Source organism: Ips typographus, linkage group LG1 (genome assembly GCF_016097725.1).
Source record: "Ips typographus isolate SLU linkage group LG1, UJ_Ityp_2.0, whole genome shotgun sequence".
Taxonomy (NCBI): domain Eukaryota; kingdom Metazoa; phylum Arthropoda; class Insecta; order Coleoptera; family Curculionidae; genus Ips; species Ips typographus.
Genome location: NC_138422.1, coordinates 26,521,431 through 26,549,217, shown reverse-complemented (window position 1 = coordinate 26,549,217; position 27,787 = coordinate 26,521,431). Strand labels below are relative to the sequence as shown.

Genomic DNA, 27,787 nt, shown 5'->3' with positions numbered 1-27,787 from the left:
ACATTGCTTCTCTCTGAAACCAGTTCGTATCATATGAGACTTTTCATAAGGTTTTGGTTATATTAATAAGAATCTGATGAGTAAAGTGCTTTTTTGCGCTTATTTCACCTAATTTAAGATCCTTCGGTATAAATATACCCTTTGCTGTGCTTTGAAACCTTCCTGGAGCAAAATAAAAAATTGCCAAAATTGCACTTTTCGCAAAAATGGCATTTTTTCAATTTTTGAATTAATGTAACTTTTTTATTTGAACTCTTATAGATTTCACTAAAACGCCGTTAGAAAAAGGATAAAAAAAACTACAAAGTGAGCCAAAACTGGCCTCCTTAGATCTTCAGGTTATCGAGATATTGAATTTCAAAAAGTAGTAAAAAAAGAGCCCTAATACCCCCCCATCCTTTCAATTTTTTGAAAAATTACAAATTTTAAAGTGCTCTTTTTGCACTTATTTCACCTAATTTAAGATCCTTCGGTATAAATATGCCCTTTGCTGTGCATTGGAACCCTCCTGGAGCAAAATAAAAAAATGCCAAAATTGCACTTTTTGCAAAAATGGCATTTTTTCAATTTTTGAATGATGTAAGTTTTTTATTCAAACTGCAATTCAATTTCGCTAAATCGCCATTAGAAAAAGGATTTAAAAAACTACGAAATGAGCCAAAATTGGCCTCTCTAGCTCTTCATGTTACCGAGATAATGAATTTCAAAAAGTAGTAAAAAAAGATCCCTAATATCATCCTTTCAATTATTTTGAAAAATCAAAAATTTTAAAGTGCTTTTTTTGCGCTTATTTCACCTTCATGAAGGTTTCTTCACCCAATTGAAGGTTTTTTGGTGTAAATATGCCCTTTTCTGTGCATTGGAACCCTTTTGGAGCAAAAAAAATTGAAAATTTTGACTAAAAATGCCATTTTCTCAATTTTCGAAAGGTTCAAAGTGGTTATTTCATAATACATTCTCATTTTTTTATGAAAAAATTATCATTTTTATGTATGAAAGGTTTCATACAGATGGAGTTACATGCTTGATGAAGCCAAAAAGCAGAAACACGTGTCGCCGAGTTATCATTCTTGTTCCTTTCCGCTTCACTTTTTTTTTGCGGAATTACCCAAAAAACATTTTCCTGCCATTATTATTTTTGTTCCTACAACTTTGTCCAATTGATTATTTTATTTTAACTACTACATAAACCTAAATGTATCAAACTGGTTATAATTTCGCACACTTTGAATGCACACAAATTTATTATTTGTTTTAGACATTTACACGCTTGAATTATAAACAACTTCATCCTCATTCAATACCGCTTAACCTCCACATCCGGAACGGGATTAAACATCGAACATAATTTCGATTTTGATGTTTATATATAATTTACGGGCGCGGTTTAAAGGGTGGCAATAAATCCCGAAAGAAATTCCCAAACGCCAATCGTAAAATATAAAAGTATTACCATCATCGGCGTGGCAATAAAAGCGGGATAACTCGCCGAAGTCCCGGGGAAAAATATCCAGAATTTCATCCCAAAAAAACGACGCGGATATAAAACGAGAGTAATTGGAGACCTTTAAGGCCAATCAGCAGGAAACTGATAATATGTCTTTGCAAAAAAACGGATTTCTTATCTGACATTGCCATTAATCTGGAAGACGTTTCCAACTAGCCGCTCTTAGTGATTATAAAGACGTGGTATTAGTTACCTTGATTGTTTTCCACTTGGAAAAATCTTTTCCATACGTTTAAATAACCCCGAGTAAGCCAGATAAATACGTATCAAAATTTGATAATCCTAATATTAAAATATTCTTTATTTTGTATATAATTCCTCCAGCATAATGGTTTTCTTCTGTTAAAGGTCAGTCCATTTTGGGATTACCGAAAGATATGCACTGAATTGCTTTACGGATATTAAACTTATTACAAGAGAAATATAGGAATCAGTGAGTTTTAATGCTGAATAATATTTATAAACAAATGCATATTTAAAAATAACAACTAGGAAGAAAAACGCTAATTTAAAAGTCACATTTCATCACGATACGAATAGGCGTCAAAAAAATTGTTTGCGGTATAAGATTTACTGTGAGAATTACGAAAAAAAAACAAGCAAAAATGAACCAGATCAATTATTAGTTTCATAGACAAGTTAAGAAACTACATATTTTCCTAAAGACCATTTTTACAATGTTGCCAAACTCATTTTTAGAAGGTTTGTTAATACACAGAGATAGTAAATAACAGTTTAGAGAATGGATAACTTTGGTTCGAGAATTGTTCTAAAATTACCTTACCTAGTATTATTACCTTACTAGTATTTCAATTAATCACTTTCAGTTTTTGTTTTGTTTCACATTCTGCATAAGAATTTTACACTTTCATGTTTATCACTCTTACTTCTAAAGTATATTTTCCCATAAAATTTTCCCGAAAAGTAGTTGCAAAAATGGTGCAAAACTTGGGAGGTCTTGCCATTATAATAATTAAAATTCTTGGTACGCGATTTTGACAATTATTATTTAGTATATGGATTTGTTTTTGGTTTGTTTCTTAAAATTTGTCCTGAAACTACAAGAAACTCAGTAGTACAGACAGTATCTTTAAACTATATTTAGGTTAGATATGGTAGGATATTCTTTTTTTTTCAGGGTAAAGTTTAACCGCAGGAAATATCTATTCTTACTCTAACACTTACTTACCAATGTCAATGTCATCATCATTGATTAATATTTCAACAAATTGAAAACATGCTCATAAAAATGTACATTTTACCATATCAAATTACTTAGTCATCACCTGCAATTGTTACCATTTTAGGGAACTGGCCTGGAATATGTAAAACTGGCAAAATGCAATCTCCAATCGCATTATGCGAACGATTGGCCCCGCAAAAATGCCGGATGTAAAACTAGAGAATTTCCAGGATTTCAAGAACGTTAAAGTGGAAAATACCGGTTTAACTGGTAGTAGATTGATCGTTAAACTAAAGCCTGGATACTAATAGCACAGTTTTTAGTTAGATTCAGCTTTCCTGAAGTGGCGCTGGATGATAGACCCAAAATCTCGGGAGGAGGTTTAACTGAGAGGTACGGTTTGCATAATATACATTTGCATTGGCCTGCTGAACATCTCGTTGATGAAAAAAGGTATTACAACTTTTTTTCTTAATTGCTATTTTTAAGAAAATTTAGAAAGCCATATTTTGTTATACTCCGGCATAATAATAAGTACAAATTTCAAATAAAATAATTTGTAGATACGATATGGAAGCTCATCTAGTATTCTACACGGATCAGCACGGTTCTTTTAAAGATGCAGTAAAACGTCCTTTTGGTCTTACTGTACTGGCTATATTATTTTCGGTGAGGAAACTACTTTTTACTGATTTAGATCAAGCCAATATACAGGGTGTCGCGCGTGGTAAGGGACAACATTTATCTACGTGTTCTTAAGGTAAATTCGAGTCAAAACATGGGTCCGCAAATGATTCCTTACCAACATATGATTTTTTTAAACTTAATATTGTTAAAGTTGTATCAACTTTTTGCCCGCCCAGATATGAGTTTTGTTTGGATTTTAAAACGTAATAACTCAATTATCTCGTAGACGAAGTTTCAAAGAAGAAATACTTTATTTTCCAAATTAAACAAGGAATTTTAAAAAAATTTCCAGTGACATACAAAATAAAACAAAAAAATGAAAACCATAGTATATACGCAACTAGACAATTTTGACAAACGACATTAACATCACATAATATGCTTGTTCCCAATTTGATCAAAATTGCTCCAATGGTATGACAGTTATGACAAACAAACGATTTCAAGAAGTGAAATTTGGGAGACTGTATCTTTCTTAGGAAGCATTTTTTTACAAAAATGACATAAATGCATGTCAACTTACTTTTTGATGGGGGAATGGTGAGTTATTGACATTTAAAACTGGACTACCCTGTATAATATTTAATTTGCTGATGTCCGTCTGCACAGAAATATCATTAGGTGATACTTTACTAGAGTTTCACTAATTTTTAGGTTACCCTAAGGAAACTCAAGCTCGCTGGCAATATTGCATCTTTAGGTGAATATCTAGGAATATTTAAAATGTCGAGTACTAGATTTATGAAATCATCTATGACGTTGACAACTCCAAATTTTTAAATTGGAATTCAAATAACTCGTTGTCGCAACGCGCGTTTTGTGTTATAAATAACGTTAAAATAAAAGACATGAGGAAATGAATTTCTTTGAAAAAATTTGTTTTGCACCTCAACGTCCTCAACCATTTCTTCTAGTCTACTTGGCATTTTAATATACTGAGGCCGCAAAATTGCTAAACTTCTTAACTATGAATTTTTTCTTGCAGTATTTGATAATAAAACGTATTATTGAAATTTATGACAATTATTTTGACAATTGTCACGTGACCGTCTAGCTAAATAGTGTTTTACAATCACGTGACAACTGTCACTAACGTCAAAACTGGTAAAATGCTCTAAAGTTGCAAAAATCTGGGTTTAGAAACGTTTTCTTGTAGTATTTGGTATAAAACGTGTTTCTGAGATTTATGACAGTTATTTGGACAATCGTCACGTGGCCGACTATCTAAATAGTGTTCTACAATCACGTGACAACTGTCACTAACGTCAAAACTGGTAAAATGCTCTAAAGTTGCAAAAATCAGGGTTTAGAATCGTTTTCTTGCAGTATTTGGTATAAAACGTGTTTCTGAGATTTATAACAGTTATTTTGATGATCGTCACTTGGCCGACTATCTAAATAGTGTTCTACAATCACGTGATAACTGTCACTAACGTCAAAACTGGTAAAATGCTCTAAAGTTGCAAAAATCAGGGTTTAGAATCGTTTTCTTGCAGTATTTGGTATAAAACGTGTTTCTGAGATTTATGACAGTTATTTTGACGATCGTCACGTGGCCGACTATCTAAATAATGTTCTACAATCACGTGACAACTGTCACTAACGTCAAAACTGTCAAAATGTTCTAAAGTTGCCAAAATCAGGGTTTAGAAACGTTTTCTTTTAGTATTCGATATAAAGAGTGTTTTTGAGATTTATGATTTCATTCAGAGATGAGATTTATGATTTCGTCACGTGACTGTTATCCTTTAAAACCACGTGATCTAACGATTACTATTAAAAAAATGAAAAATCTGTATTTTTGAAGTACGGTTTTTATATTATTTATAGCAGAAATCAATGATGACATCCTGTATAATAATGTAAAATGAATGAATTTGTTTTGATCTACCGTTTTTTGACTGATTATTCTACCGTCATTAAATATTTTGACTTGGCAACATTGCCAATAATAACAAACCGAAACGGTGTGAACTCAGCAGGAGTAGGAGTTTATCCTGGTCTGGCCTGTAGCCTGATCGTCAATGTTCTTAAAAAAATCTATATGATAAGTTAGGGAGTCGTTAGGGGCTCAGAAACGACCACCTAAAATAGGTAAAACCTAAAGTTGGTTAGGAATCAAAGTTCAGATGATGCAACAGAAACATGATGGTCTTACCTAACTTTATTCTTAAACTAAGACGTAAAGATCCCTAAAACCAACTTGTGCAAACAGTCATGAGCGGTTGTTCCTTAATTGTCTGTGCTAAAGATGTGAAAGAAAATCCAAAGTAACGTAAACGCAAACTTTTACAGTAAAACACCTCGACCAAAAGTAGAGTTTTCCACACTTTGGCCGAATCAGTAAAAAAGGTGTCAGAAAAACTTGGTCAGTCTACTATTGTTCCGGAATTGGTGAATTTAGGTCACTTCTTGTCCCGCAATCATCGGCAGTTTTACTACTATCGCGGATCCTTAACCACTCCCCATTGCGTGAAATTCGTCCATTGGACCGTCATGAAAAACCCCTCAGACATTTCTTGCGAGGATGTAAGTGTATATCTTCGCTGTCGTTTTAGTTATTTTTTTTGCTCTGGTTGTAGTTGAAGGGGCTTACTCAAATATACGATCACGAAGGGGAGATGATCGACTCTAACAACCGGGACCTTCAGCCTTTAAACGGGAGAATTATTTGCTTACAAACCACATAGTAAACAACCGACCCGGATGGAATTCAATTTCAACTATGCGTCAACCGAGGCGTTCCGTCAGAATGCAAAAACGCTATTAAATTCCGCTCGGGGACAATAAACAAATCCCCAACTATCGGCCGTATAACTATTTCGGGAGGGTAGCAAAATGCAAAAAGCGGACCGACGATTATTGCCCTCCGTTGGCAAAATAATCTAAAACCGAATATATGGCTCCAATAAATCGTTTTTTTTTTAGTCCAAGCTTTAAAACAAAAATGCTCGTCGATGTAATAAATGAACTTGGCGATGAAATGCCCTCGGGACACATCCTTCATTGTTGAGTGTCCGCGGTTTTGTAAATCGGTAATTGGAAGTGACAAATTCACACGTGTCCCAACATTGTCAGTTTGCACGTTATTAATGGATTTGATCAGTCTTAAGTTTAACGAGAAAAGATTTTCTTTTAAAGTCCTCCATCTAAATCCCACACTCAATCGGAAAGTCGTCTTACAAGTTCTTAAACCGTTCAATTTCTCAAAATTGCAACAAAATCCTGTTAATACGCTTTCCTCATCTAATATCGATTTTCTGAAATTATTTCTTTTAGCCAATATTCAAATTGATATTTCCTGGAATGTCCGGAAGAATCAACAAAACGGATCCGTCTTAAATAAAAGAAAAGCTCCAATTTATTGCTGTGATTTAATTTGAAATGTTTAAGTTAGTTAGTGGGGTCGAACTTGTGTTTATTTAAAATGTATTGGTTTTTTCGGTATGTCAATAATGATAATGGATTTAGACTTTTCTATTTCTACAAGTCTGTTTTCCTATCAAATGGGTTCAATGTTCTGATTGTGACATCAGTTTTAATTAATAATAATTAATTAAACGTTTACGAATTTACGAAAATAATAATAATAAAAATAAATAAAAATAAAAAATAATAATCAACCGGTTGACGAATAAGATGGACTCATACCAACCGGTGGAGCAAGCGGGATTCTGTAAGGGGTTTAGTACTATCGACCACCTGCAGACACTTCGCACTCTTATTGAAAAAGCCATAGAATATAATATAACCCTCCATTTGGCCTTCGTCGACTACCAAAAGGCCTTTGACTCTGTCGAAACCTGGGCAATTCTAGAATTCCTAAACAATGCAAGGATCCACTCTAGATACTCAAACCTCATCAAACAAATCTATAATAACGCTTCCATTCATGTAAAAATAGATGATGAGTTAAAAACCGACATTATTCCAATCAAAAGAGGAGTAAGGCAAGGAGACACCATCTCACCAAAACTTTTTGCCCTGGAGGATTCAAAAAGCTTGACTGGCAAGAGAACTGAACTAATATCGATGGAGTGCCCTAAACCATTTGCGATTTGCCGACGATATTGTTGTCGTTGCCAGCACAGGTGAAGAGCTGAAAAACATGCTTCGGGAGCTTCATCGAGCATCGCTGCAAATTGGACTTGAAACTTGAACAAAACAAAGATCATGAGTACAGAAGACATCCAGGTGACCGTTAACTACCAACCCACGAAGGTTGTCTCGGAATATGTTTACTTAGGCCACAAAATTCTACTTGGCAAAGAAAATCAATCTTCTGAAATCACAAGAAGAATAGGCCTCTCCTGGACAGCTTTTGGCAGACTAGGATTTATCCTTAAATCTAGTGAATTTCCTATAAATTTGAAAAGGAGAGTGTTTGATGCCTGCGTGATGCCAGTTCCCACATATGGACTAGAGACAATGGCAATTACCCGCATATTTGCCAATAAACTGCAAACCACCCAACAAGCAATGGAGTACGATAGGAATCACTTTAAGGGATAGAATCCGCAACGAGGAAATTTGTAGAAGAACTAAAGTGACAGATGTTTTAAGGCTTGTGGCACACCTGGAATGGAGATGGGCGGGTCATGTGGCAAGGCAGGATGACCACAGGTGGGCACATAGGATACTAGTTTGGCGCCCAAGAGAGACCAAACGGAGCATTGGTAAGCCCCAGAGACGATGGTGAGACTATATCCAGAATGTTGCAGGAAGGAATTGGACCCGGACTGCTAGAAATAGAAAGGCGTGGAGGGATTTGGAAGAGGCCTACATCCAGGAGTGGATAAATACGGACTGAGAAGAAGAATTAAAGATGTATATAAAAAGTAGTGGCAAAATTCAAGAAAATTATTTTGGGTAAATTTGACAATTATAATATAAGTCTTGTAGTCTGCAATTCTTCTGTTTGGTAAAAGGTTTTTGCTGAACCCTGAAAAAATATTTATTTGATGACTTAGGACACTTGACCCAGATAGTTATTTCTACACGATTTGTAAGTCCTATAATTTACATTATTATGCGACAATAAAAAACTGGTTTCATAATATGGCATCCGATTATTCCGGGAGTAAATACCATTTTGTTTATGTTAAATGTAACACCATGTATATTTTGCTATACTTTTAAATATTCTCAACGGTTTGAAGAATCTTTTATGAATCATACTATATAACTATTTTCAATTATTTTTAAAGTATTGATGGACTGTCATAACTCATACTTACTTGACTTTGATGCTGAAGTGCATCAGCATTTGTCATTGATGACACTAATCAAAATGTTGCAAACCAAATTTGAATATGTGTCAAAAATTCCAAACTTTGAGATATAACTCTGCAATGAATCAGAAAAAGTTAAGATATGCAGATACAAGACAATTTACTTTATAATTTTGGTTAGGGCTTATGACAATCTAAAATATGAAAATGTCTTTAAAAGTCAATATCTCAGTTGATAAATGTGGAAAATTATGCAAAAATAGTTTGAAGATGACGTTTGCTTCTTTACTCATTTACATTAGTCACATTCAATACATTAATCTCTGTCTATTGTATGTAGATTATAATGCCTACTTCTGATATAACCCAAAGTGTTTTGTTATGTAGATTTACTTATTATTTATATTTTTTCTTATTATGTTGATCGCATTATTCAAAGATGTATGCTTTATTTTTTTAAAAATGCTTCATTCATTTCTATCATGTCAGCAGTCAAATTTTTAATTTGTGGTTGAATGGAATAAAACACAAGAACATCGTTTTAGATTAAGCGTTCCCATCCCGTTAGCGGCTGCAAAAATAGTTCCATTACTCTTATAAATTATTTACCACTCCTCCTCGATTTATTCATTTGCGCTATTGCGGAGGGCCCCTCAAAAACAACACGCTTCCTCCCAGGAATTGATTAATGGGGCCGGTTCTTGCGATTGACGTTGTTTATTATATTCTTCTCCGGATAGTTGGTCGAGCCGGATTGCTTTCTAGAATGGATGCGAATTAATCCTAGAGGTGTACGTTATTATTTATCACAATTTGAGACAAAACATTAACTTAGGGAATTTATTTACTGGTTTGTAAGTATAAATAAACGCGAGCTCATTTTGCGGAGTGGCCATTAATCAATACGCGAATATTTTATCCAACTTCGATGCTGCATGATTTAAGACCAACGTATTGTCCTCTAAACATCAAAAATACTATTTCAGACACAATGGGACCACAATTTGATAGCTTTCATAAATCTCAGCTCAAAGCTCAAATTGAGCTGAGATTAGTTGGAACCAGAAAATGTATACAGGATGATTCAATTGCTATGATGGGTAATTTTTACAAGTTAAGCTCAAATTCCACCATTCCATTTCCATATTTTTGTAGCAGTTAAATTAACCACTTAATAAAAATCTCCTGAATTTTCCATCATTCAAACAAAACAAAATTATTTCATAAGCGATTTGTGACTGACACTAGAAGTGAAATAAACTTTTTGTGAGCTTAATTTTTTACTTTCATTCGAGGTTTCGTTCTGTTTATTGCTTGTTTGCTTGCATTTTTAAGTGAATTTGGAACATTTCTAAAGCTCAGTGCCTCTTAACTAGCAATCCGTGCCGTCTGGAGTGTAAATAACTCATTCCATGGGATAGCGAGAAAAAGATTGCCACTATAACCTTCACTATGCTTTCATAGATGCGAAGAGCGGTGGAAAATTGAAGTTTCCTGCTGTCGGTTTATATGCAAAAGCATTCTGGTTATTCTGTTCTTGCTGGGGTTTTCGTATAACTTGTATGTTTCAATATAGCCGAATTTGCTATCCAAAAGCAGTACAATAGCTTAACAGGAAATGAAAAAGACAGTCATGGGAATAACGTTCGGTCAAGGTCTGGGACTAAAATAGCTCCGTTCTGAGAAGGTCAGTTTGCAAGAAAAGTAATAGTCCAATCTCATCCTTGGAGATGTTTAAAGGTAATGGCTTTTTTTACTGAGTTGCAAAGTTTTCCTTACAGATGGACCGATTGTGATAAGCTACTTGCAAGAAAGTTCTTTAGAAAGTTCGATTTTGTAATGACACGTAACTAGGATCTCTTTAAATTTTAGATAACACAAAAACTTTAAAGTGAAGTTACTTAACCGTGTTAGCGTTATTAAAAAGACGTCAACCAACAATTAACCAGAAATTAAAAGTATAAGTAAAAGTGTTTTGAATAACTTTAACAAATCAATCAAATAAGAACCGATTAATGTAAAAAAATATATATTCAGAATAAGCAGTCATAATTAAAAATTTATTAGCATTTCAAAAAAAACATTATGTTTTAACTATAATGTCCATAATACTTTAGATTACCTCCGTTGATTTAAATGTATTAGTTTTGTGGTTTATTTGAGTTTTATTCTACCACGACAAATACAAAAAATAAAACATGACCTATATTTGTCAACTCTATTTGAGTACAAAACCAAAGTGTCAACTTTAACCCTTAATACGGCCCATAAACCCACTATACTATTATCTGGGGAAAGAAATATACGTAAACGAAACAATATGTCACAGTCGCACCCCTTTTTTGAGAAAGGTTCTCCTGGAAAGTGGAAAAACAGACAATTTACCCCCCGGCAATACCCCAGATACTAGAAAATAAAATTAGGTTATTTTTCTCTGGACGGACTTGGATTTATTATCCATTGAGAAATGGAAGAAATTTTAAAAGATTAAGTCGTAAACCGATAGGGGTTTGCTATAAAGATTTTATTATTCCTCATTAAGATAATTGATACGCGTAAATCTAAATAATTTGTCCGGTTTCCAGTACATTTCGGCTTGCATAAAACCAGCATTTATCACATTTTTGTTCCCTCAATCCATTATGAAACGTAACAATGGGACCAGTTTTTTGGTTTCACGCATATTCTAGCAATGTTCCAGGCCATTATCCATTGTTCCCGAGTGAAATATTTGTGGTAATAGGTTTAGCGCCCCAAGCTAATTTCATCAAAATGGGAAACTTACACTTTATGGGTTCCATTCATCGCCCACTACAGAATGTCCATGTAATTTAACCGGTTTTAACGAAAATAAGTTGATTCACTTGGAAGAAATTACTAGAATGAACTATTCAATTTAAGCCAAAAAGCGTTACAAATTAGGTAAAAGGTTTTCAGAAACATGTCTATTTTTAAGTAATCAGTTATGTTTGTAATATATTTTTTTTAATATTATAAATCAACTTTTATATTAATTATTTAAAGGAAAATAGATTTAGTTTGATTAAAAAGTTGTAACACATGCATTATCCAATAAATCCTTCTTCAGATTATTCTTTGAAAATTATTCTTACCTGAGGGCATTATTTCTTAGATAATTGACCTTAATAGGTGTCATTATTGATGAAATAATAGCCCTGTCGGACATTAAACATTGAAGACACCACAGGCATTATAGGAAATAATGCCCTTGTATCTTAATTACTATAATATACGTGCAATATTTTTACAGATTTTTAAACAACTTTAAATGCTCTGACTGATGCTGTACCTAAATAATACTTTGAACAAAAACAACGATTCTGATTTCCACTTTTAGAGTTTCAGTCAAGAAATAAACACTTAATTGGTATCGCCTTCCGTTCGGTACTCCTCCAGACATTTTGAAGGGTAAACCCACCCTTGCAGAAGCCAATATTTCCCTGTTCGCATTTTGTCGGGCAAAACGTCTCATTTTGTATGGAATAATTCTGTAGGGAGTCTCTGAATCATTTATACGCCTCAGAATTTTGTCTTTTGTTTACCAGTGGCGTGTCACCCTCACCCTATATTACATCCAATATATCTAATAAAACAATTTTTATTCAGAATGCTACACATCTGAAGGTACAGGAACAGGGACCTCGGAATCGTAATATAGTTTCTTAAACTGAGACAAATGTCCACATTTGGTCGCCTGTACAGTAACAGAAAGAATATCTAAAATATAAATAAATATTTGAAATACTTACAAAGTTTCGAAGTTATCTAAACCGGTCTTGATTGCAATTACACATTAGTCATTTACCTAATAAGTGCGGAAAGTGGTACTTTCCCGCACGAGACGGGAATGACGCTTTCCGCATGTTAGGAACAACATTTTTCTTATGAGTAAGTATCAGTATTCATTAAATTAAACAAAAATTTATAGTAAAATAAAATAAATAAAAGTTTCTGTTTGTAAAGAAGATTAAAAGTGTATTTCTCCTATTTAAAAGTATTTTTGAAAAATAAAATGTGCCGAAATGTATACTCTTTTCCTGCACTCAAATGTGTGAAAAAGTGCACTTTACCGCACCCGAGTAGAAAAAGAAAAGGTTAATTGTTTCAGGCTAATAACAAGTACATTTTAAAAAATTTTTAGGTGGTACCTATTGCCAGATTTTTGCTACAACGTTTTTCATATATTGCACCAAATTTTCGTGCATTTAAAAAACAAAAAGTTAATGATGAAAAAAACGAAATCTTGAAACCAATACTCATATTAACATTATCTTGTAGAGCTTTGAAATGAACAAGAAATTTTAGTTTTTTAATATGGTTTATTAAAATCACTTCAAACATAAATAAAAACCAAATCCAAAAAAAGTTCAGAACTTTATAAGACAGATTTGCTTGCCGGCACTCACATGACGTCATGACTTCAGGCTACAACAACGCCGTGAATTTTACTTATAAAGTTAAATTTGACTTTTGACAGTTGCCTCTAACCTAACATTCAGACAATCAAAATATTTATTTCCAAAATGAGAAATTTCAATAAAAACTAAAAACTATACTACTATTCAGTGAATAATTCTAATTTCAATACATGGTTGAGCTGAGAATAATTAAAATCACACTAAAACAATAGTTTCTTATAATCGTTCAGTCATGTCTGAAGAAGAAACCCTAGAAGTGCCCATCAAAACAGAAGATAAAAAACCAGAAACAGAAATTGTAATTGTTAAGTTAGACATCAAAGAAGGCGACAAATTCCCATCGTTTGTTGCGCTCCAAGACAAGTTGGACAAAACGTCCAGAGCAAATTTTGTCAGATTTGCCAAGAGGGACAGTAGAACCCTGATTGCAGCCAAGCTGAAAACCAAGAGACACTTTAAACCTGAACTGGAATTTTACCATTTGCGGTATGGCTGTTTTTACTCACAGAAAAATCGCCCTCGAGGTCAAGGTAAAAGAAAAAGAAAGTAAGTTAATTAAAAGCAGGGACACCCAACATGTGATGATAGTGTTAGGTTTGTAGGTCTTTGGCAATGATGTATGAGGGCACTTGTCCAGCTTCTATAACGGCTAAAGTTTCAAATGATGGAAATTACCTTGAGGTGTGTCAAGTGGACTACACACACAATCACCCAGTAAATGAGGCTAATTTTCAAAGACTGCTACCAAAATCCAGATCTTTATCAAGTCAGTTGGCTGATTCTGATGATGAATTGCTTGAAGGTGAGAGAAGCAATGAGGATTTATGTAGAACAGTGTTAAAAAAGTGCAGGTACATCATGAGAGTAGCAGCAAATTCAAATACAAAAAGAGTGTGTGAAATAATCAAAAACTTGGATGATTACATTTACTACTTGAAGTATACATCTTCTATTGAAGAAAGTGAAGGATTTCAAGGGGATAATCATATTAATGAAGACAGCAGAGATTGTGAGGATTCTCCTGATGAAAAAATACATATTATAGTTGAGACTGATAACCCTACTGAAATACCTTAAACTGCTAAGTATACCAACTTTATTTACACTGTAATATAATACATTATCTTTATATTTAAAAAAATCACTTTAAATCTGGGATACTCCCCCCTAAATACACCCTCAAGTCATCAATAGTTGATTTGACAAGTTTAGCTTTCACAAATTCAGTTTTGAGTCTTTTGTGTGCCTCAAATCGATGACAACCACCAAATGAGTAGTAATAGTTGCCGCCTTCTCTGCCAGTGATCCACAGCACATCAATAGGAGGCACCTGGTCTTGAGTGGCTGGATTAGAAATAGTTTCCATTAGGGATTCCACCTTTTTCTCATCCAATATGGGTGGTATTGGCCTGATTATGACAGACAGGGGCATTTCATGGACTTCTGTTATTCCTCCTGCATGAATACTGGTCATTGTGGAGTTTGTTTTGTGTAACCAAGGACGCAGTACTGCAAAACTATGGTTGATTTTTAAATCAGACAGTTCAAATTTGAAATTTTGAAATCATTGAAATTTAAATTTGACAGTAAGAAAATGCATGTGTGCTAATCTGGGAAATCAACAATATGCTAAACTTACCGAACAAAATGAAACATGCAGTAGTATTCTTCAAGCTGCTAACCATATAATTTAGATAGTAAACTAGTCAGAGAATGACTAGCAATAATTTTTATCACATATTTTAAAGGCCGCAGATTTAAATAATTAGCATCTAGGAAAAATGAGTCAAGATGACAACGTTGCCAAACGTCAATACTAGTTATTCTTTTAGTTTATATATTTTGTACCTGGAGTTGAGTTTTATATAATTTTCATTAGGCAACAAAATTTCGATTCATCCAGAGCTTTTCTTGGTTACCTGAAATTTAAACAATTAACTGTTTGTTAACAATTAACGCGTATTTTTAAAGTCAACAGTTTAGGTATTGTTGCCAACACAAGCACCACAATTTTATAAAAAGTGTTCTTAAAGTGCTGATGAATTAATGGTGGATCCAACTGTCACTGTCTTTTAAGTCAACATAAATCTGTGATGAATACAACATAGCCTCAACTTTCCACCAAGCCTCAGAGCTGATGGATTTGTTGATTTCATGTTGGAAGTCAATTTTCACCAATGACAATGTAAGCTTTTTTGACGTTATGTATTAGCCTTTCCGGCATTTGTTATTGTTGGTTGTGTTTGTTGATTAAGGAAAATAGAAAAGGCATAAAATACTCAGCAAAGGTTCTTTAAATGTAAATCCCGTTTTTTAAGTCAACAAGAAAAATGTTGCCAACCAGCTCAACAGTTCCAACACAATCTCAACACTACTTCAACAAAACCATTCTCTGACGTCATTCATCACAACTTAATGTTGACTTTAAAAATACGCGTAAACGCATATTGGTGAAAATTGACTTCCAACATGAAATCAACAAATCCATCAGCTCTGAGGCTTGGTGGAAAGTTGAGGCTATGTTGTATTCATCACAGATTTATGTTGACTTAAAAGACAGTGACAGTTGGATCCACCATTAATTCATCAGCACTTTAAGAACACTTTTTATAAAATTGTGGTGCTTGTGTTGGCAACAATACCTAAACTGTTGACTTTAAAAATACGCGTTTTATTAACTACAAACTAAACTTTTTCTGGATGCTCCAAGCAGAACTGACTGGCTTGGCAATGTTGTATTGTAAAATGATAGTACTGTCAGTTGACAATTTATGTTTGTCTTTCTCTATCACGTATGCAACGTACTAGCAAAATGAGAGAGCAAAATGACAGATGACAGAACAGAGGGTCTCACAGCTGTTCAATGTTTATGTTTATTTGGTTATAAAACTTTCTATTCTACTTTCACAGTTTCATACTGTTAACTTAAATGAAACGTTTGTTACAACTGTAACTGGTTTAATTTGTAGTGTATGTTTGATAAAATGTCAGTGCCAGAGCCAACTCCAACAAAGGATGAGTTTCTATTGAGGAATACAGAACTTTGCAGACTCTGCCTACAATCTAGGACTGATGTAATTAACACCTTGAAGAATGAATCTTTAGTCTTAAAAATTCAGGAATGTGTGTCTATTAAGGTAAGATCAAGTCATCAATGACAATAAGTATGTACAAGAAGTATTATAAAGTCACTCACATGGGAATGTAGGTATGAATGCTATCTCATGTGAATGGTATATGGCAAAACCTTTTTTTCTAATCCCACTTCAAAAATATCTTTTGCCAGATGTTACAACACAGCTGATTGGGTTTATTGACATGTTTCATTACATGTATCAATCAGAAAAACAAAATTTGTTTTCTAGTTGTATTGCTTGCTATGTCTTTTAACTACTGTATAGTACAAGGTTTACTTAATAATAAGTAATAATTTCAAATTCAAAACCATTATTTGACAAAGTGTTAAATGATGTCATCACCATGTTAAAAGAGCCTTAAAAATGTACTATTTTGCCAACTCATATAGGTATCCATCACTTGCATTTTAAACTAGTTGTTCACCTTGTTTGTGTCTTCTTTTCATTCTTTATTGTTTGAGTTGACAGAACATTTGATGTGTATGTTTTCATTGCATTCTACTTTTGCTGCTACTCATTATTACTAATGTAACAACCTTCAAATCTCAACAACTCAATTTTCATGCAAGTAATACTTTTTTACTGGCAGAAACTTTTCAAATGTGGTATGTCATCTCAAATTACCTATTTTGCCAGTAGTTTTTACTGGACTACTTACAATCTATGGACTGGAATGAGCAGAGCAGAATTTGCCAAAGTTATAAGTTGACCATTTGTCAAATTTGCACTTTTGGCTTATTTTTGCCACCCCTGTATATCAACTAGTCATTATCATTAAACATGAACAGTTTTTTTTTACAGATAGAGCCTGATGATGAGTATTCCAAACATGTTTGCAGTTCTTGCATAGTGAAAATTGACAATTGGCAAGCATTCAAAACTATGTGTTTAAATTCCAAAGAAACTCTTCAAGCTTATGCTAAAAAGCAAACCAAAATATGTGAAAATTTGGAAATTCCACCTGAATTGGTTTCATCTCAGTCAGAAGACAAAGTCACTTGTACTACTTGTGGAAAAATTGTACTAAAGAAAAGCTTAAGGCTTCATTTAACTAGGCATACAGACAAGTTTAAGTGGGTCCGTTTTCATCAACTGTACTAAACATTGTGCTGATTAATGGTTAAAAATTTCAGATGTGATCAGTGCAGTTTAACTTTTTCTTGCGAATCTTTACGAAACTCTCATATATCAGCAACACATTTAAAGCTGAAACTGTTTTACTGTGACACTTGTGGCAAAGGATTTGCAACCAAAACCAATTTAATTGTTCACTTGAAAGTTCACAGTAGTGTAAAACTATTCAAGTGTGATCAATGTACTTACGAGGCGAAAACTTCCGCGGCTCTTAAAATCCACAAATCCAAGCACGAAAATGGTACCTACGTTTGCGAATCCTGCTCCAAAGTGTTCAAAAGTCAACGAAATTTAAGGGATCACCGAGTTAGAGTACACACATCTAAACACCACAAATGCGATGTTTGTTCTAAAACGTTCGTTTTAAGGTTTGTTTTTGTTAAAATTATTTAACTTAAAAGAATCGGATAATTTGTTGTAGGTATTTGTTAGAGCAACATAAACGGACCCATACGGGAGTACAGCCGTATTGTTGTCACAAGTGCAGTCGCACTTTTGCGAGATCGGACGGACTCAAGGAGCATCTGCGCATTCACGAGGCTAGGGTGAGTTATCAATGTGAATTTTGTCAAAGGTGGTTTAAAACAAAACGGGGTGTGAAAAGGCATAATTGTCATAAAGTAATTACTTAAATGGTTGAGTTTTACTTTCCTTTAAGCACCCACGGTGTGTAGTTTTGATAAGAAAACTTTTGGTTGTTTAGAAGAAACAGTAAAAGAATTTCTTTTTTGTAAAAAAAAATAATATTATTTATTGTATATACAGGGTGATGACATATTAGAAGTATCTGGAGAACAACTCAATATTTTTCACTGCAATTTGGAGTGTCACCTATAGGTTGGGTCCAAACTCTCTATCTAAAATATTTTGGACTTACCGGTGTTGCCAGATCAGTCAGAATAAATACCAACTTTTGATTTTCAAATGAAACACCCTGTTTTTAATCTCATTTTTGAATTCCTCCCAAGAAGGCTAGTAATCTTTTACCGTTTCTTAATTATTTTATAAAAATGGTGAATTTGTCAGCAAAACGGTGGTCAAAACTTAACTCTCAAGGCCTAATTAAACTCTCAAGTCCTGAAAGGTTTGCTGATGTGACCTTTTGTCCTCAGTTAGACAATACTACATGGTTGAAAAGCCCAGAGACAGAAAATGAAAAAAAACTACATAGTGGTCAATATTTACCTTTTAGTCGGACAGATAAAAAACTACAAAAATTCTGTTTTTTTAAATGGATCCATCGGTGTTTTATGATTTGCAATAAAAGAACATTAAATTTAGAACAAATAACAGTTTTTTCTTCGCGAAGGGCGCGATTCAATCGTAATCTGAATACGGACACTGCTTGGTCATAATAAGTAGTTGTCGATTCCATAACTACAACATGTTGTGACAAATATTTGTCAAATTCAACACTGGTTCAAACTGAGCACAAGCAGGTATCCGTATTCAGATTAGTATGGAGTACGATTGTATACGCCCTTTAAGGAAAAACTGTTGATAAGTCAGAAACGGTTGAAGTTAGGTATAGGAAGAGTATACATAGAATTGTTCTAAATTTAATGTTCTTTTATTACAAACGATAATACATTGTGGTGGCATTTAAAAAAACGAAATTCTGACAGTTTTTCTATCTATCCGACAAAGGAAAGTATTGACTACCATGTAGGTTTTTTCATATTGTCTAACTGAGAACAAAAAGTCACATAAGCAAAGCTTTCAGAACTTGAGAATTTGATTAATGTTTAGACTACCGTTTTGCTGACAAATTTACCATTTTTATGAAATATCTAAGAAACGGTGCAAGATAGGTATAGGAAAGTAGGTATCAACATTATTTACTAGCCTTCTTGCGAGGAATTCAAAAATGAGATTAGAAACAGGGTGTTTTATTTGAAAATCAAAAGTTGGCGTTCTTTCCGACTGATCTTGGACCCAACCTAGGTTACACTCCAAATTTCAATGAAATATATTGGTCTAGTTTACACCGTTAAGTAGCTTGGTTCGGTACACGGGAACTAGACCAAAAATGAACTATGTAGCTTAATACACCACTCTTTACACCGAAAAGGCTAGAACTTTGATTCGAATATGGTTCGGGGTAAATCGTTAGTATGCGTACCAAGTTAGCGGTGTAAACTAGACTAACTATTATGTCCTCTAGATACGTGCGCACCATTGCCAACATTTTTTGCGCTCACTAAAAAGGCGTCAGACGTTGTTAATGTCAAATAGTGAACTTTAAACCCATAATTTAATATTTATCCCTACTTCCTGTACCTTAAGTCAGCTATTAAATGTTAAAATGTCATACCTTGATAACTTGGTTAGATCAAGTTTTATAGTTTTTATGACTTATACTCATAGGAACTTTTTTATTGACAAAATTATGGTTTACCGATGTGGCTAAAAAATTATAAGCCATTCCATTTAAAAAAATAATATTTCCTGAAATTAGTTTATGCGTTTTTGCCTTTTTAGTAAGCGGCAAAAACTGCCACAAGTTTGCTAATTTAAACAATTTTCTATTTTCAATAATGAAAAAGTAAGATTGGTGTTGCAAGCTCAATTTTCGAGTTTAGTCTGCTGGTCCAATCAAAATTGGTTTGGTTTTATTCGTTTCGGATGATTTTTGGAAATCGGCCATATAGCAGCTGTCATTTAAGGGCACTTATAGGGTTTTTTCTTTTACTAATGACATTTAGGTCAAATCGTCATGTTAAAGCCACTCTACTTTTTTATTAAACACCCTGTATTGTTTTTCTTTGGTCAATTTATAAGGTTTAGGTTTGCTTTAAGTAACAGTACCCAAAATTTTGCAATATACTTTAATAATCACAGAAAACATTTCTATTTTATTACAACTTAAATTAATCTATTACCCGCTAGTTAAACTATATAGTCCCAATTACCACTAACTTACAAATCTACAAAAAGTTTAAAGCCATTACAGGCATTCAATTATCCATTTATAGAGCAATAAAGAATAATCAATCAAGTATCAACAATAGAAAAAACATAAATATACATAAATCTTGTAAATAAATTTTAATTGTAGCCATAAATAAAATATGTCTGTACAAAAATATAAGCAGTCAGGAATTTTAAAAAAGCATCATTTGATGAGTGGTTCATTTACTTGCAATGGTTTGAACTTAAAAAAAAATGTTCATATACCTTGAATAGAAATTTGTCGCTAATTTACTTACGTTATTAATTGAAGTCTACAGCCTTCAGCGACTTTTTTTCCAGAAAATAAGGTTTGTAGTTCTTTTTGCCCGAATATTCGGTCCCATTATCAGTCCTGCGTTCATCTGCGTTTTGTTTAGTTATATTGCCATACTGTCGATGTGGTCTCGGGATTGATCCGTACTTTACATTAACCAGTTTCGTATCCAGAACTTCACAATCGATTTGCATTAAGGGGATGTAAGTTTGATTGGATGTTTCTGCGGCAAACCAGATTGAAAAAACTCAAAGAAAACATTGATTAGTAGTAGTTACCGTTAGGGTAAACTGATGGCATAAGCAACGACATCTTGGGTCTTCTGGTATTGTTATGATACAAAGCGGGCAGCAACATGTGCTGTTCACTGAAGGAGACGACGTAAAATGTGTCATCTCTTCGGTTTATTGCTGCGTAAAACTCCGAGTACAACTGATCCGGTTGGGGATTAAACACCTGAATTTCGTTTTTGAAATCGTTTTCCGGTCGCTTTCTGATTTGCGCCAGTGTAGAATCCAGACGCATTTTTTTTCGTCTTACTTTCAGTCGCTGATTTGAAGGTTTGACTTGAACTTGTGCAGGTGGCTTGGATATCTCAGGTTTACCAATCCACCTAATAAGTTTTGATTTTTTTTGAAGATGACTGCTTTTAATGAGCAAAACATATGGTACCTCTCCAACTCTAGTAACAAACGAGCACTCTCGGTTTGATTTATGTAAGCCGGGCACATAGTCAATGGCGAAAAATACGTATCGTTTTGACTGTCATCTGCTGCCCAAAGTAGATTTCTACTGTAATGTTGAGGCAATTTGGGGTAGTCTTCGGAATTTACTTTACCACCCGGTTTCGTGGAAAACATTTTTCTGTAATAGAACTTAATTGCAATTTAATTTCGATAAAATCCAGCAGTAACTCACCCGGATAGGTTCAAATTGAGACCAACGACTAGCAAAAATACACACAAAAACACCGCAGGTTTAGTGTTTTTGGTTTTAAATGTCTCGTTATTATTATTTTCGTACACTGAGAGGCGTTCTTTCAATTCGTTATTTTCCTAAAAAGCGTTATCCACTATTATGATGATCGTTAAAAGTGAATGTGAAAGTTTTTAACATCATAAACGTAAATTAAAATGACGCCAAAAGCTTTCAAACTACCAAAATTCAAATTAAATTAACCGATGCTGTGTTGACAACAATGAGCACTATTTTAAGTTAAAATCGCTTTGTTCAAACAAGTGTTTCTTGTTATCCTTTTGGTACAAAATAGTGTTTGAGTTGAAATAAAAATAATTTGTTTCATCTTAGACTTCGTCTTAATTTAGTTTGATTTTTTTGTATATCAATCTTACAGGGACACACCTTATAAAAAAAAATATTTTCTTAATTTCTTTGATAAAGGAAACAAAATCCTGAACACATACAGTTACTTTATAGCGACATTTTTTAGTATATTATATTACTTATTACAGTTTGTCCAGGAAAAATCTTGAAATTGGTTAGATCCCTATACATTTTGGTTATATGAGAAAAAAGTTGCGTATACGTGGCTTGAATAAAATGACTGAAATATTATGAAAATAGTCCGTTATAATAATTTTGTTGTAACGTTAATATTGGACTTAGAATAAAAACTAATCATACTTCTCCACAGCAACTTTTAAAGCTTTTTAAAATGGCATTATTCGTTTTTTTATCCCGACATTTTGTTTTTACAGAACCATCATCAACCTTAATAAAAAATTGTCCTATGACAGATCTATTAATAATTATTTTTTTAATTATAATAGCCTATATTATTAAATAGTTTAGGTTATTTAAACAGGTATGGTTGTTATTAATTTAAACTTAAAAATAAAGCAAAAAAATAAGTTTTTCTCCAATACCCAAAATAAAAAAGTTTCATACATCACGGAATTCAGAATAAAAACGGTTTTCAGAATCTAACATAAAAACATGCTGACCTTATTAAAAAACTAAATTAAGGATGGTTCTGCAAAGACAAAACGTCCGAATTAAAATCTATCGCCAGTTTAAAGAGCATTAATGTCCGTTTCCCCAACATTGGCTACGTTGAGTTTAAGGACAGCTTAGATAAGTTTAATTTAGACTGTGTTATTTTGCACCTGTTCTATCACATTCAAACCTCAACTTAGCTTAAGTTATACTTGAAATCGACTTGGAAGTTTGAGGAAACAGGAATTAAAGTGGCTGTAGAGAAGTGCCATTAATTTTGTTCTAGATCCAATATTAACAAAAAATTATATAATTTTTTTTCTGACTGATATAAATAATCTTGGAGTGTTCTGTTTTATTTAAATTCAAAACACTTTGTAGGTTTTTGTGCTTGTTTTGCAATTGACATATTTTTCTACATATACACAGAAAAATCAGACACTCTAAAACACCTATTACCTCAAGAAGCCTCTTGTTCTCATCCATTAAATGCTTGACCTGATCCTCAAGAGAATTTAGGTAATCTTTCTTCTTCTTTCTGGATATACTAGCAGACTCTCTATTTTTTATTTTTCTTTCTTGCCTCTTCAATACTTTAAGGTCAACTTGTGGACAGGTCTTGATTGATAAAGTGGGAATACTGACTGACTTACTTAGATGAGTAATGGTAGGAGTTAAATTGGTTGAAATTATTGGTGTAAAGCCTTTTAATGGTATACTGTCATAAATAATATTATTTGATGGTACTATTTTAGTCTCTTTAGGTTTGTGTTGTACTGGTTTTAGGTTGTTGATTACTACTATATTTTGGGTTTTATTAGGGACTGTGTAAGGAGCTTTAGGTCTTATTGGTACACGTTTAATGGGAGTTTTCTGTGGCACTACTTGTACAGTTGAATAATTATCTGTTTCTTTTTTTGGAGTAGTTGAAAAAAATATTACTGGTTTAAACTCTTTAGTGCCTAACTGTATAGGAGGGGGGGTGGAAGGTTCCAATGAATTATTTGAAGAACATGACTCTTCAGAATGTTCTTCTGATTTAATATCCACATCTTCACTATTTATACCTGCACCATTAAGGAAATCAAAATAGTTTAGTTCACCAGAACTGATTGATTCTAGTGAATGGTTGGTAATAAAGTTTGTAGGTTTGGTTTCTGGTTTTGTAGAGTTGATAGTTGACAAGTTGTTATTTAAAAACCCCAAGTCACTTTTGATATCCAACTCATCATTCATAAACTTATTTTGGGCGGCGGTAAAATCGGATAGAATTTCGTCTGGGGAATTATCCAAGAACGAATTTAAAACGGACATTTCATCCTCCCCCTGATTCAACAACAGTGGAATGTCCAAGCTTGAGGACAGTTGGGCCATAAAATCTTCATCGGAAACAGTATCAAAATTATCTAAGGTGTCTAGAACAAACCCCAAAAAATAAATTAGAATACAATGTTCATAGCATCCAGATAACAAAGTGTTTTCCTGTAATTTTACCTGTGAGAAAAGAGGTGTCACTGGCTGACTCTGGAGAGCTTTTAAAGCCGTAATCTTCAGAGAAACCCGTGTCTTCCGGCCACATTTCGGCTTCCCAATTGCACGTGGTCACTTAACTACATTTACTTGTAATTTCGCTTTCAATTTCAAGCCGCTTGTTGAAAGTTTAGTTTATTTTGTCGGCATGGGCTTTATTGTGTGTTGTTATTGCCACTTATGATACACGTCACTGTCACTTCAACGCAACCTTCAACATCTTAATGTCATTTGTCAATGTCGTTCTTAATATCGGTTGTCAAACTTATTACAGTATGCAATGTTGCCAATAGCTGTTTTTGAAATTTTTCACAACGTTGCTTGTTAGTGTAGCCATCTCGCGGTGACTAAATAGTTGGAGTTATTGAGGTTAGGTATCCGTTGGAAAAAAATTTAAAATGTTAATTTGTTTGTACCTAACAATAAAAGCAGTGAAAGTGAAGCATTCAAAATGATTACACATGCACACTTCATAGAAATCGCAAGCAGAAAGTGGAAAGTGGCTGAAGTACCTTGATATGGCTGAACCCAAAATTGTTTTACTATTTAGTGGTAAAAGAAAATCAGGCAAAGACTATATTTGTGAAAAGCTCCAGAAAAGGTACATAATTGCTCCTTAAACCCTTGGTATTAACCCCCCATTTGCACCGATTTTTGTAGAATTGGAGATGACAAATGCACAATTATACGAATATCTGGACCACTAAAGCAACTTTATGCAGACAATCACAACTTACAATGGGATGAACTGATGAGTGATGGTCCTTATAAAGAGCAGCACAGACTGGACATGATCAATTGGAGTGATTCAGTAAGAGCAGAAGATCCAGGATACTTCTGTCGAGCAGCTTGTAAAGCTGGTGAGTAGGTACTGTTTCAACCACTTTCTAAACCTAATTAAACAAAGTACAGCTCCTGTTAAGGATGTGTGGATTGTAAGTGACATTAGAAGGAAAACAGATATACAGTGGTTTAAGCAGAATTATACAAACCTCAAAAATATCAGAATCTTTGCTGATTTAGAGATTCGAAAGAGGAGAGGATGGGTGTTTACACCAGGTGAGTCAAACTAATTTTTCTCTGCTGGAAATCAACTGGATAAGTTTAGGTGTGGATGATGTGCAATCAGAATGTGATCTTGACGACGTTAAGGTCTGGGATATGGAGTTGATTAACAACAGCGACAGCCAAAGTCTTGTAGAAGAAATACTTGCAAATTTGTTTTGATGTAAGTGGGGGCCAGTATACATTTTTTTAGTTGACTTAATATTTATTTAATGTGTTAATAAAACTGCCTTAATTATGTTCAAAGTTTATTTATAATTCACTTTATCCACTATAATAAACTTAACACTGAATTGTGCATAGAATCAGCTAGAAACTTAATAGTAGTACACATAACGGTAAAATAAATATTTTACGTTCACAAATATGCCTAACATCACGATATTTACAGAACTACAACAGTGTCTAGCATATATCAGGATCCAGTTACTTAGATAGTATAAAAAATTGATACTATGGCAGGTCAATAATTAAGATAGCTGAACACTTTCAACAAGGTAAAAAACTGTATGGACAAACGTTGCTGAAAATATTGGTTGCAATATAATAGTATAACCGCGTTTATCTGCATTTTTAATCTCGTTTACATAGCACGTGTAAAAGAAGGTAATTGATTTGGTTTTGAGTGTTACTTGAATAAGTATACACTTACATGCTGATTTATGTGGCTTGGTTTTATTGTTTCAAAGGTCAACTCAAGTTCACCTTGTTTACATGTTTAGTTATACTTCTCTGCCAGTTTTGAAATTATGTAAGTACATAATGTGCTTGAAAGTCGTCTTGTCAACTATGCCAAGTGTGAAATAAAATGGGATGATGGGATGATGTTACAGTAATGTAATAAACTGCTTAAACGGAAAAAATAAACGTGTGCATGCATCACGTTAAATCTCATTCAAACTAATGCAAATAAATCTGTTTATGTCTACTGGGTGGCGCTGGCATACTCTACAAGGTTGTTTAAAGTTATTGATGAATACTTTTGACACAGAATATACAGTTCGTTTAGACTGTTTTGTTGATGTCTCTGGGATGTATTTCCTAGTTTTAAGGTTAATTAAGAGATTAAGGAAAAGAAAAAATGGAAAAGGGGTCTCAAAAAAATAACAACATTTATAGAAAATTTGACTTCATCTTCTTTCCTCTGTCAAAGTTTGTCTCCCTGTAACAAGTCCAACTTGTTGAAACCTTATTGAGAATCGACCAGAAATTTCTGAGAAGTTGAGTTAAAGTTTTCTTTTCTCAACTTAGACTAGAGGCTCTAACTTTATGTTACGTATGAAAGCTCTGCGCCTTTTGCTTAAAAGGTTAGCATACTCAAACTGGTAGGATAACCAAGTTCTCAGCACTACTTTGTGCATGAAAATTCGGCCAAATTCTTCCCATCACTTTATTTCGTTTTTCATACTATAATTTCCTATAATTTTTGAGATATTTTTCTCAAATTTGGACCGTCAGTAACGTGCCTGGTAGTTCAATGTGTGTGTCTTATTTTACCTTCCAGATTTTTTTGTGTTACGAGCACTGAAATCTAAAAACATTTTCGTTCAATTCCGTGTTGATTTGCAAGAATTTTTGCCTTTTTCATTTTTTTTTAGTATCTGCCAACTGCCACCGTTTTCGAGTTAATTGTAAAATGTCTTTTACAAGAAACATGCCACCTTGGTCATAATTTTGACATGACATGATTGGTTATAGCTAGAGTCCGGATTTCTAGAAGTTTTGCTTTTTGTAAATAAAAGCAACCATACTTTGACATTTAATGTGAACGATTTACGCAAAAACACGTAATTTTTTCATGCTTTTTTATTTTTGTGCTTAATTTAGTTTTTTGCGCTTATTTGGTGCCATTTTTTGTATGGTTTTATTTTGTATACGTTAATATACAATTGCAATAGCAAACTGACCAAATAATTTCCAAATCTCCGTAGTCTAAAAAAATCAAAACACTATAGAAGCTCCAAAATGTCTTGCAAAAACTTACAAAACAGCCTAGAAACTTCCAAAAGCTCTTAGAACAGTCTGAAAGCTTTCAAATGCTTTTCAGCTTACCTATAGAAGCTCTCAAAAGATTTCAAGACAGTCTAAAAGCTTCCGTATGGTTCTAAAACAGTTTAAAAGCTTCCACAAGTTTCTAGAACCCTCCATAAGTTTTCAAATGCTTTAAAAGCAGTCCAAAACCTTCAATGCTTTTTAAACCCTCCAAATGCTCCTAAAGCAATCAAAAAAGATTTCAAAATACTACAGAAACTCCAAAATGCTTCGAAAGTCTTCCAAAAGCTTTTAAAACAGTCTAGAAGCTCTCAAAACAGTCTAAAAGTTTCAGTATGCTTTTAGAACAGTTTAAAAGCTTCCAAAAGTTTCTAGAACCTTCTACAAGATTTCAAATTCTCCTAAAGTAGTCTAAAAATATTTCAAAACACTACAGAAACTGCAAAATGTTTCTAAAACAGTCAGAAATCTTTCAAAACAAGGAATAGAAGCTTCCAAAAGCTTTTAGAACAGTCTAAAAGATTACAAAAGCCCTTTACCTAGTCTAGAAGCTTCCAAAAATTTTAGAACCATCAAAGAATTTCCAAATGCCTCTAAAACATTCCAGAACCTTCAATATGCTCTTCCAAAAACCTTCCAAATACTCCTCAAGTAGTTTAAAACGGTTTTAAAACACTACGGGAACTCCAAAATGGTTCCC

At 33.5% G+C, this 27,787-nt stretch overlaps 7 protein-coding genes across 8 annotated transcripts; 5 read left to right on the top strand and 2 right to left on the bottom strand.

Moving 5' to 3' along the window:
- Nucleotides 1-2,738: 2,738 nt before the first annotated feature.
- Nucleotides 2,739-3,455, top strand: LOC145734961 (carbonic anhydrase 3-like). The gene is made up of 3 exons (XM_081988634.1): nt 2,739-2,960; nt 3,014-3,143; nt 3,254-3,455. The coding sequence occupies exons 1-3, from the start codon at nt 2,867-2,869 to the stop codon at nt 3,447-3,449; spliced, it is 420 nt and encodes a 139-aa protein (XP_081844760.1). The 5' UTR covers nt 2,739-2,866; the 3' UTR covers nt 3,450-3,455.
- Nucleotides 3,456-5,675: 2,220 nt separating this feature from the next.
- LOC145726067 (carbonic anhydrase 6-like) lies at nt 5,676-6,594 on the top strand (the record flags this gene model as incomplete). Its single annotated transcript, XM_081975031.1, has 2 exons — nt 5,676-5,906; nt 5,960-6,594. Coding segments are annotated over 2 exons (339 nt in total), but the record flags the coding sequence as incomplete, so codon positions are not given.
- Nucleotides 6,595-13,091: 6,497 nt separating this feature from the next.
- On the top strand, nt 13,092-14,134 carry LOC145732842 (uncharacterized). The gene is made up of 2 exons (XM_081985376.1): nt 13,092-13,593; nt 13,650-14,134. Exons 1-2 carry the CDS (start codon nt 13,280-13,282, stop codon nt 14,122-14,124), a joined length of 789 nt encoding a protein of 262 aa, XP_081841502.1. The 5' UTR covers nt 13,092-13,279; the 3' UTR covers nt 14,125-14,134.
- Nucleotides 14,127-14,852, bottom strand: Srx (sulfiredoxin). 2 transcript variants are annotated; one of them, XM_081985425.1, is made up of 2 exons: nt 14,687-14,852; nt 14,127-14,556 (listed from the first exon to the last, which is right to left on the bottom strand). In XM_081985425.1, exons 1-2 carry the CDS (start codon nt 14,730-14,732, stop codon nt 14,189-14,191), a joined length of 414 nt encoding a protein of 137 aa, XP_081841551.1. In that variant the 5' UTR covers nt 14,733-14,852; the 3' UTR covers nt 14,127-14,188. The 2 variants fall into 2 exon arrangements, with proteins under 2 accessions (XP_081841551.1, XP_081841559.1); XM_081985433.1 differs by having other exon boundaries at nt 14,127-14,564; nt 14,687-14,847.
- A 974-nt stretch (nt 14,853-15,826) lies between these two features.
- On the top strand, nt 15,827-17,951 carry LOC145732829 (uncharacterized). Its single transcript, XM_081985346.1, has 4 exons — nt 15,827-16,184; nt 16,986-17,257; nt 17,318-17,686; nt 17,740-17,951. Exons 1-4 carry the CDS (start codon nt 16,020-16,022, stop codon nt 17,948-17,950), a joined length of 1,017 nt encoding a protein of 338 aa, XP_081841472.1. The 5' UTR covers nt 15,827-16,019; the 3' UTR covers nt 17,951.
- A 2,181-nt stretch (nt 17,952-20,132) lies between these two features.
- LOC145732795 (uncharacterized) lies at nt 20,133-24,207 on the bottom strand. Its single transcript, XM_081985292.1, has 7 exons — nt 23,995-24,207; nt 22,960-23,915; nt 21,463-21,599; nt 21,217-21,408; nt 20,823-21,157; nt 20,528-20,767; nt 20,133-20,472 (listed from the first exon to the last, which is right to left on the bottom strand). Exons 1-6 carry the CDS (start codon nt 24,077-24,079, stop codon nt 20,532-20,534), a joined length of 1,941 nt encoding a protein of 646 aa, XP_081841418.1. The 5' UTR covers nt 24,080-24,207; the 3' UTR covers nt 20,133-20,472; nt 20,528-20,531.
- Nucleotides 24,208-24,316: 109 nt separating this feature from the next.
- Nucleotides 24,317-25,335, top strand: Pmvk (Phosphomevalonate kinase). Its single transcript, XM_081985389.1, has 4 exons — nt 24,317-24,631; nt 24,691-24,890; nt 24,943-25,089; nt 25,139-25,335. The coding sequence occupies exons 1-4, from the start codon at nt 24,549-24,551 to the stop codon at nt 25,255-25,257; spliced, it is 549 nt and encodes a 182-aa protein (XP_081841515.1). The 5' UTR covers nt 24,317-24,548; the 3' UTR covers nt 25,258-25,335.
- The last annotated feature ends 2,452 nt before the right edge of the window (nt 25,336-27,787 follow it).

Coding starts and splice junctions, on each gene's coding strand:
- LOC145734961 (XM_081988634.1), top strand. CDS start 2,867: ATGCGAACGATTGGCCCCGCAAAAATGCCGGATGTAAAACTAGAGAAT. Junction 2,961..3,013: donor GGAAAATACCGGTTTAACTG/GTAGTAGATTGA, acceptor CACAGTTTTTAG/TTAGATTCAGCTTTCCTGAA. Junction 3,144..3,253: donor CATCTCGTTGATGAAAAAAG/GTATTACAACTT, acceptor AATAATTTGTAG/ATACGATATGGAAGCTCATC.
- LOC145732842 (XM_081985376.1), top strand. CDS start 13,280: ATGTCTGAAGAAGAAACCCTAGAAGTGCCCATCAAAACAGAAGATAAA. Junction 13,594..13,649: donor CAAGGTAAAAGAAAAAGAAA/GTAAGTTAATTA, acceptor TTAGGTTTGTAG/GTCTTTGGCAATGATGTATG.
- Srx (XM_081985425.1), bottom strand. CDS start 14,732: ATGGTTAGCAGCTTGAAGAATACTACTGCATGTTTCATTTTGTTCG. Junction 14,557..14,686: donor TGCATGTTTCATTTTGTTCG/GTAAGTTTAGCA, acceptor ATAGTTTTGCAG/TACTGCGTCCTTGGTTACAC.
- LOC145732829 (XM_081985346.1), top strand. CDS start 16,020: ATGTTTGATAAAATGTCAGTGCCAGAGCCAACTCCAACAAAGGATGAG. Junction 17,258..17,317: donor AGGCATACAGACAAGTTTAA/GTGGGTCCGTTT, acceptor TAAAAATTTCAG/ATGTGATCAGTGCAGTTTAA. Junction 17,687..17,739: donor TCTAAAACGTTCGTTTTAAG/GTTTGTTTTTGT, acceptor AATTTGTTGTAG/GTATTTGTTAGAGCAACATA.
- LOC145732795 (XM_081985292.1), bottom strand. CDS start 24,079: ATGTGGCCGGAAGACACGGGTTTCTCTGAAGATTACGGCTTTAAAAGC. Junction 21,409..21,462: donor CTCAATTTGAACCTATCCGG/GTGAGTTACTGC, acceptor GTTCTATTACAG/AAAAATGTTTTCCACGAAAC. Junction 20,768..20,822: donor GCCATCAGTTTACCCTAACG/GTAACTACTACT, acceptor GGTTTGCCGCAG/AAACATCCAATCAAACTTAC.
- Pmvk (XM_081985389.1), top strand. CDS start 24,549: ATGGCTGAACCCAAAATTGTTTTACTATTTAGTGGTAAAAGAAAATCA. Junction 24,891..24,942: donor TCGAGCAGCTTGTAAAGCTG/GTGAGTAGGTAC, acceptor AACAAAGTACAG/CTCCTGTTAAGGATGTGTGG. Junction 25,090..25,138: donor AGGATGGGTGTTTACACCAG/GTGAGTCAAACT, acceptor GGATAAGTTTAG/GTGTGGATGATGTGCAATCA.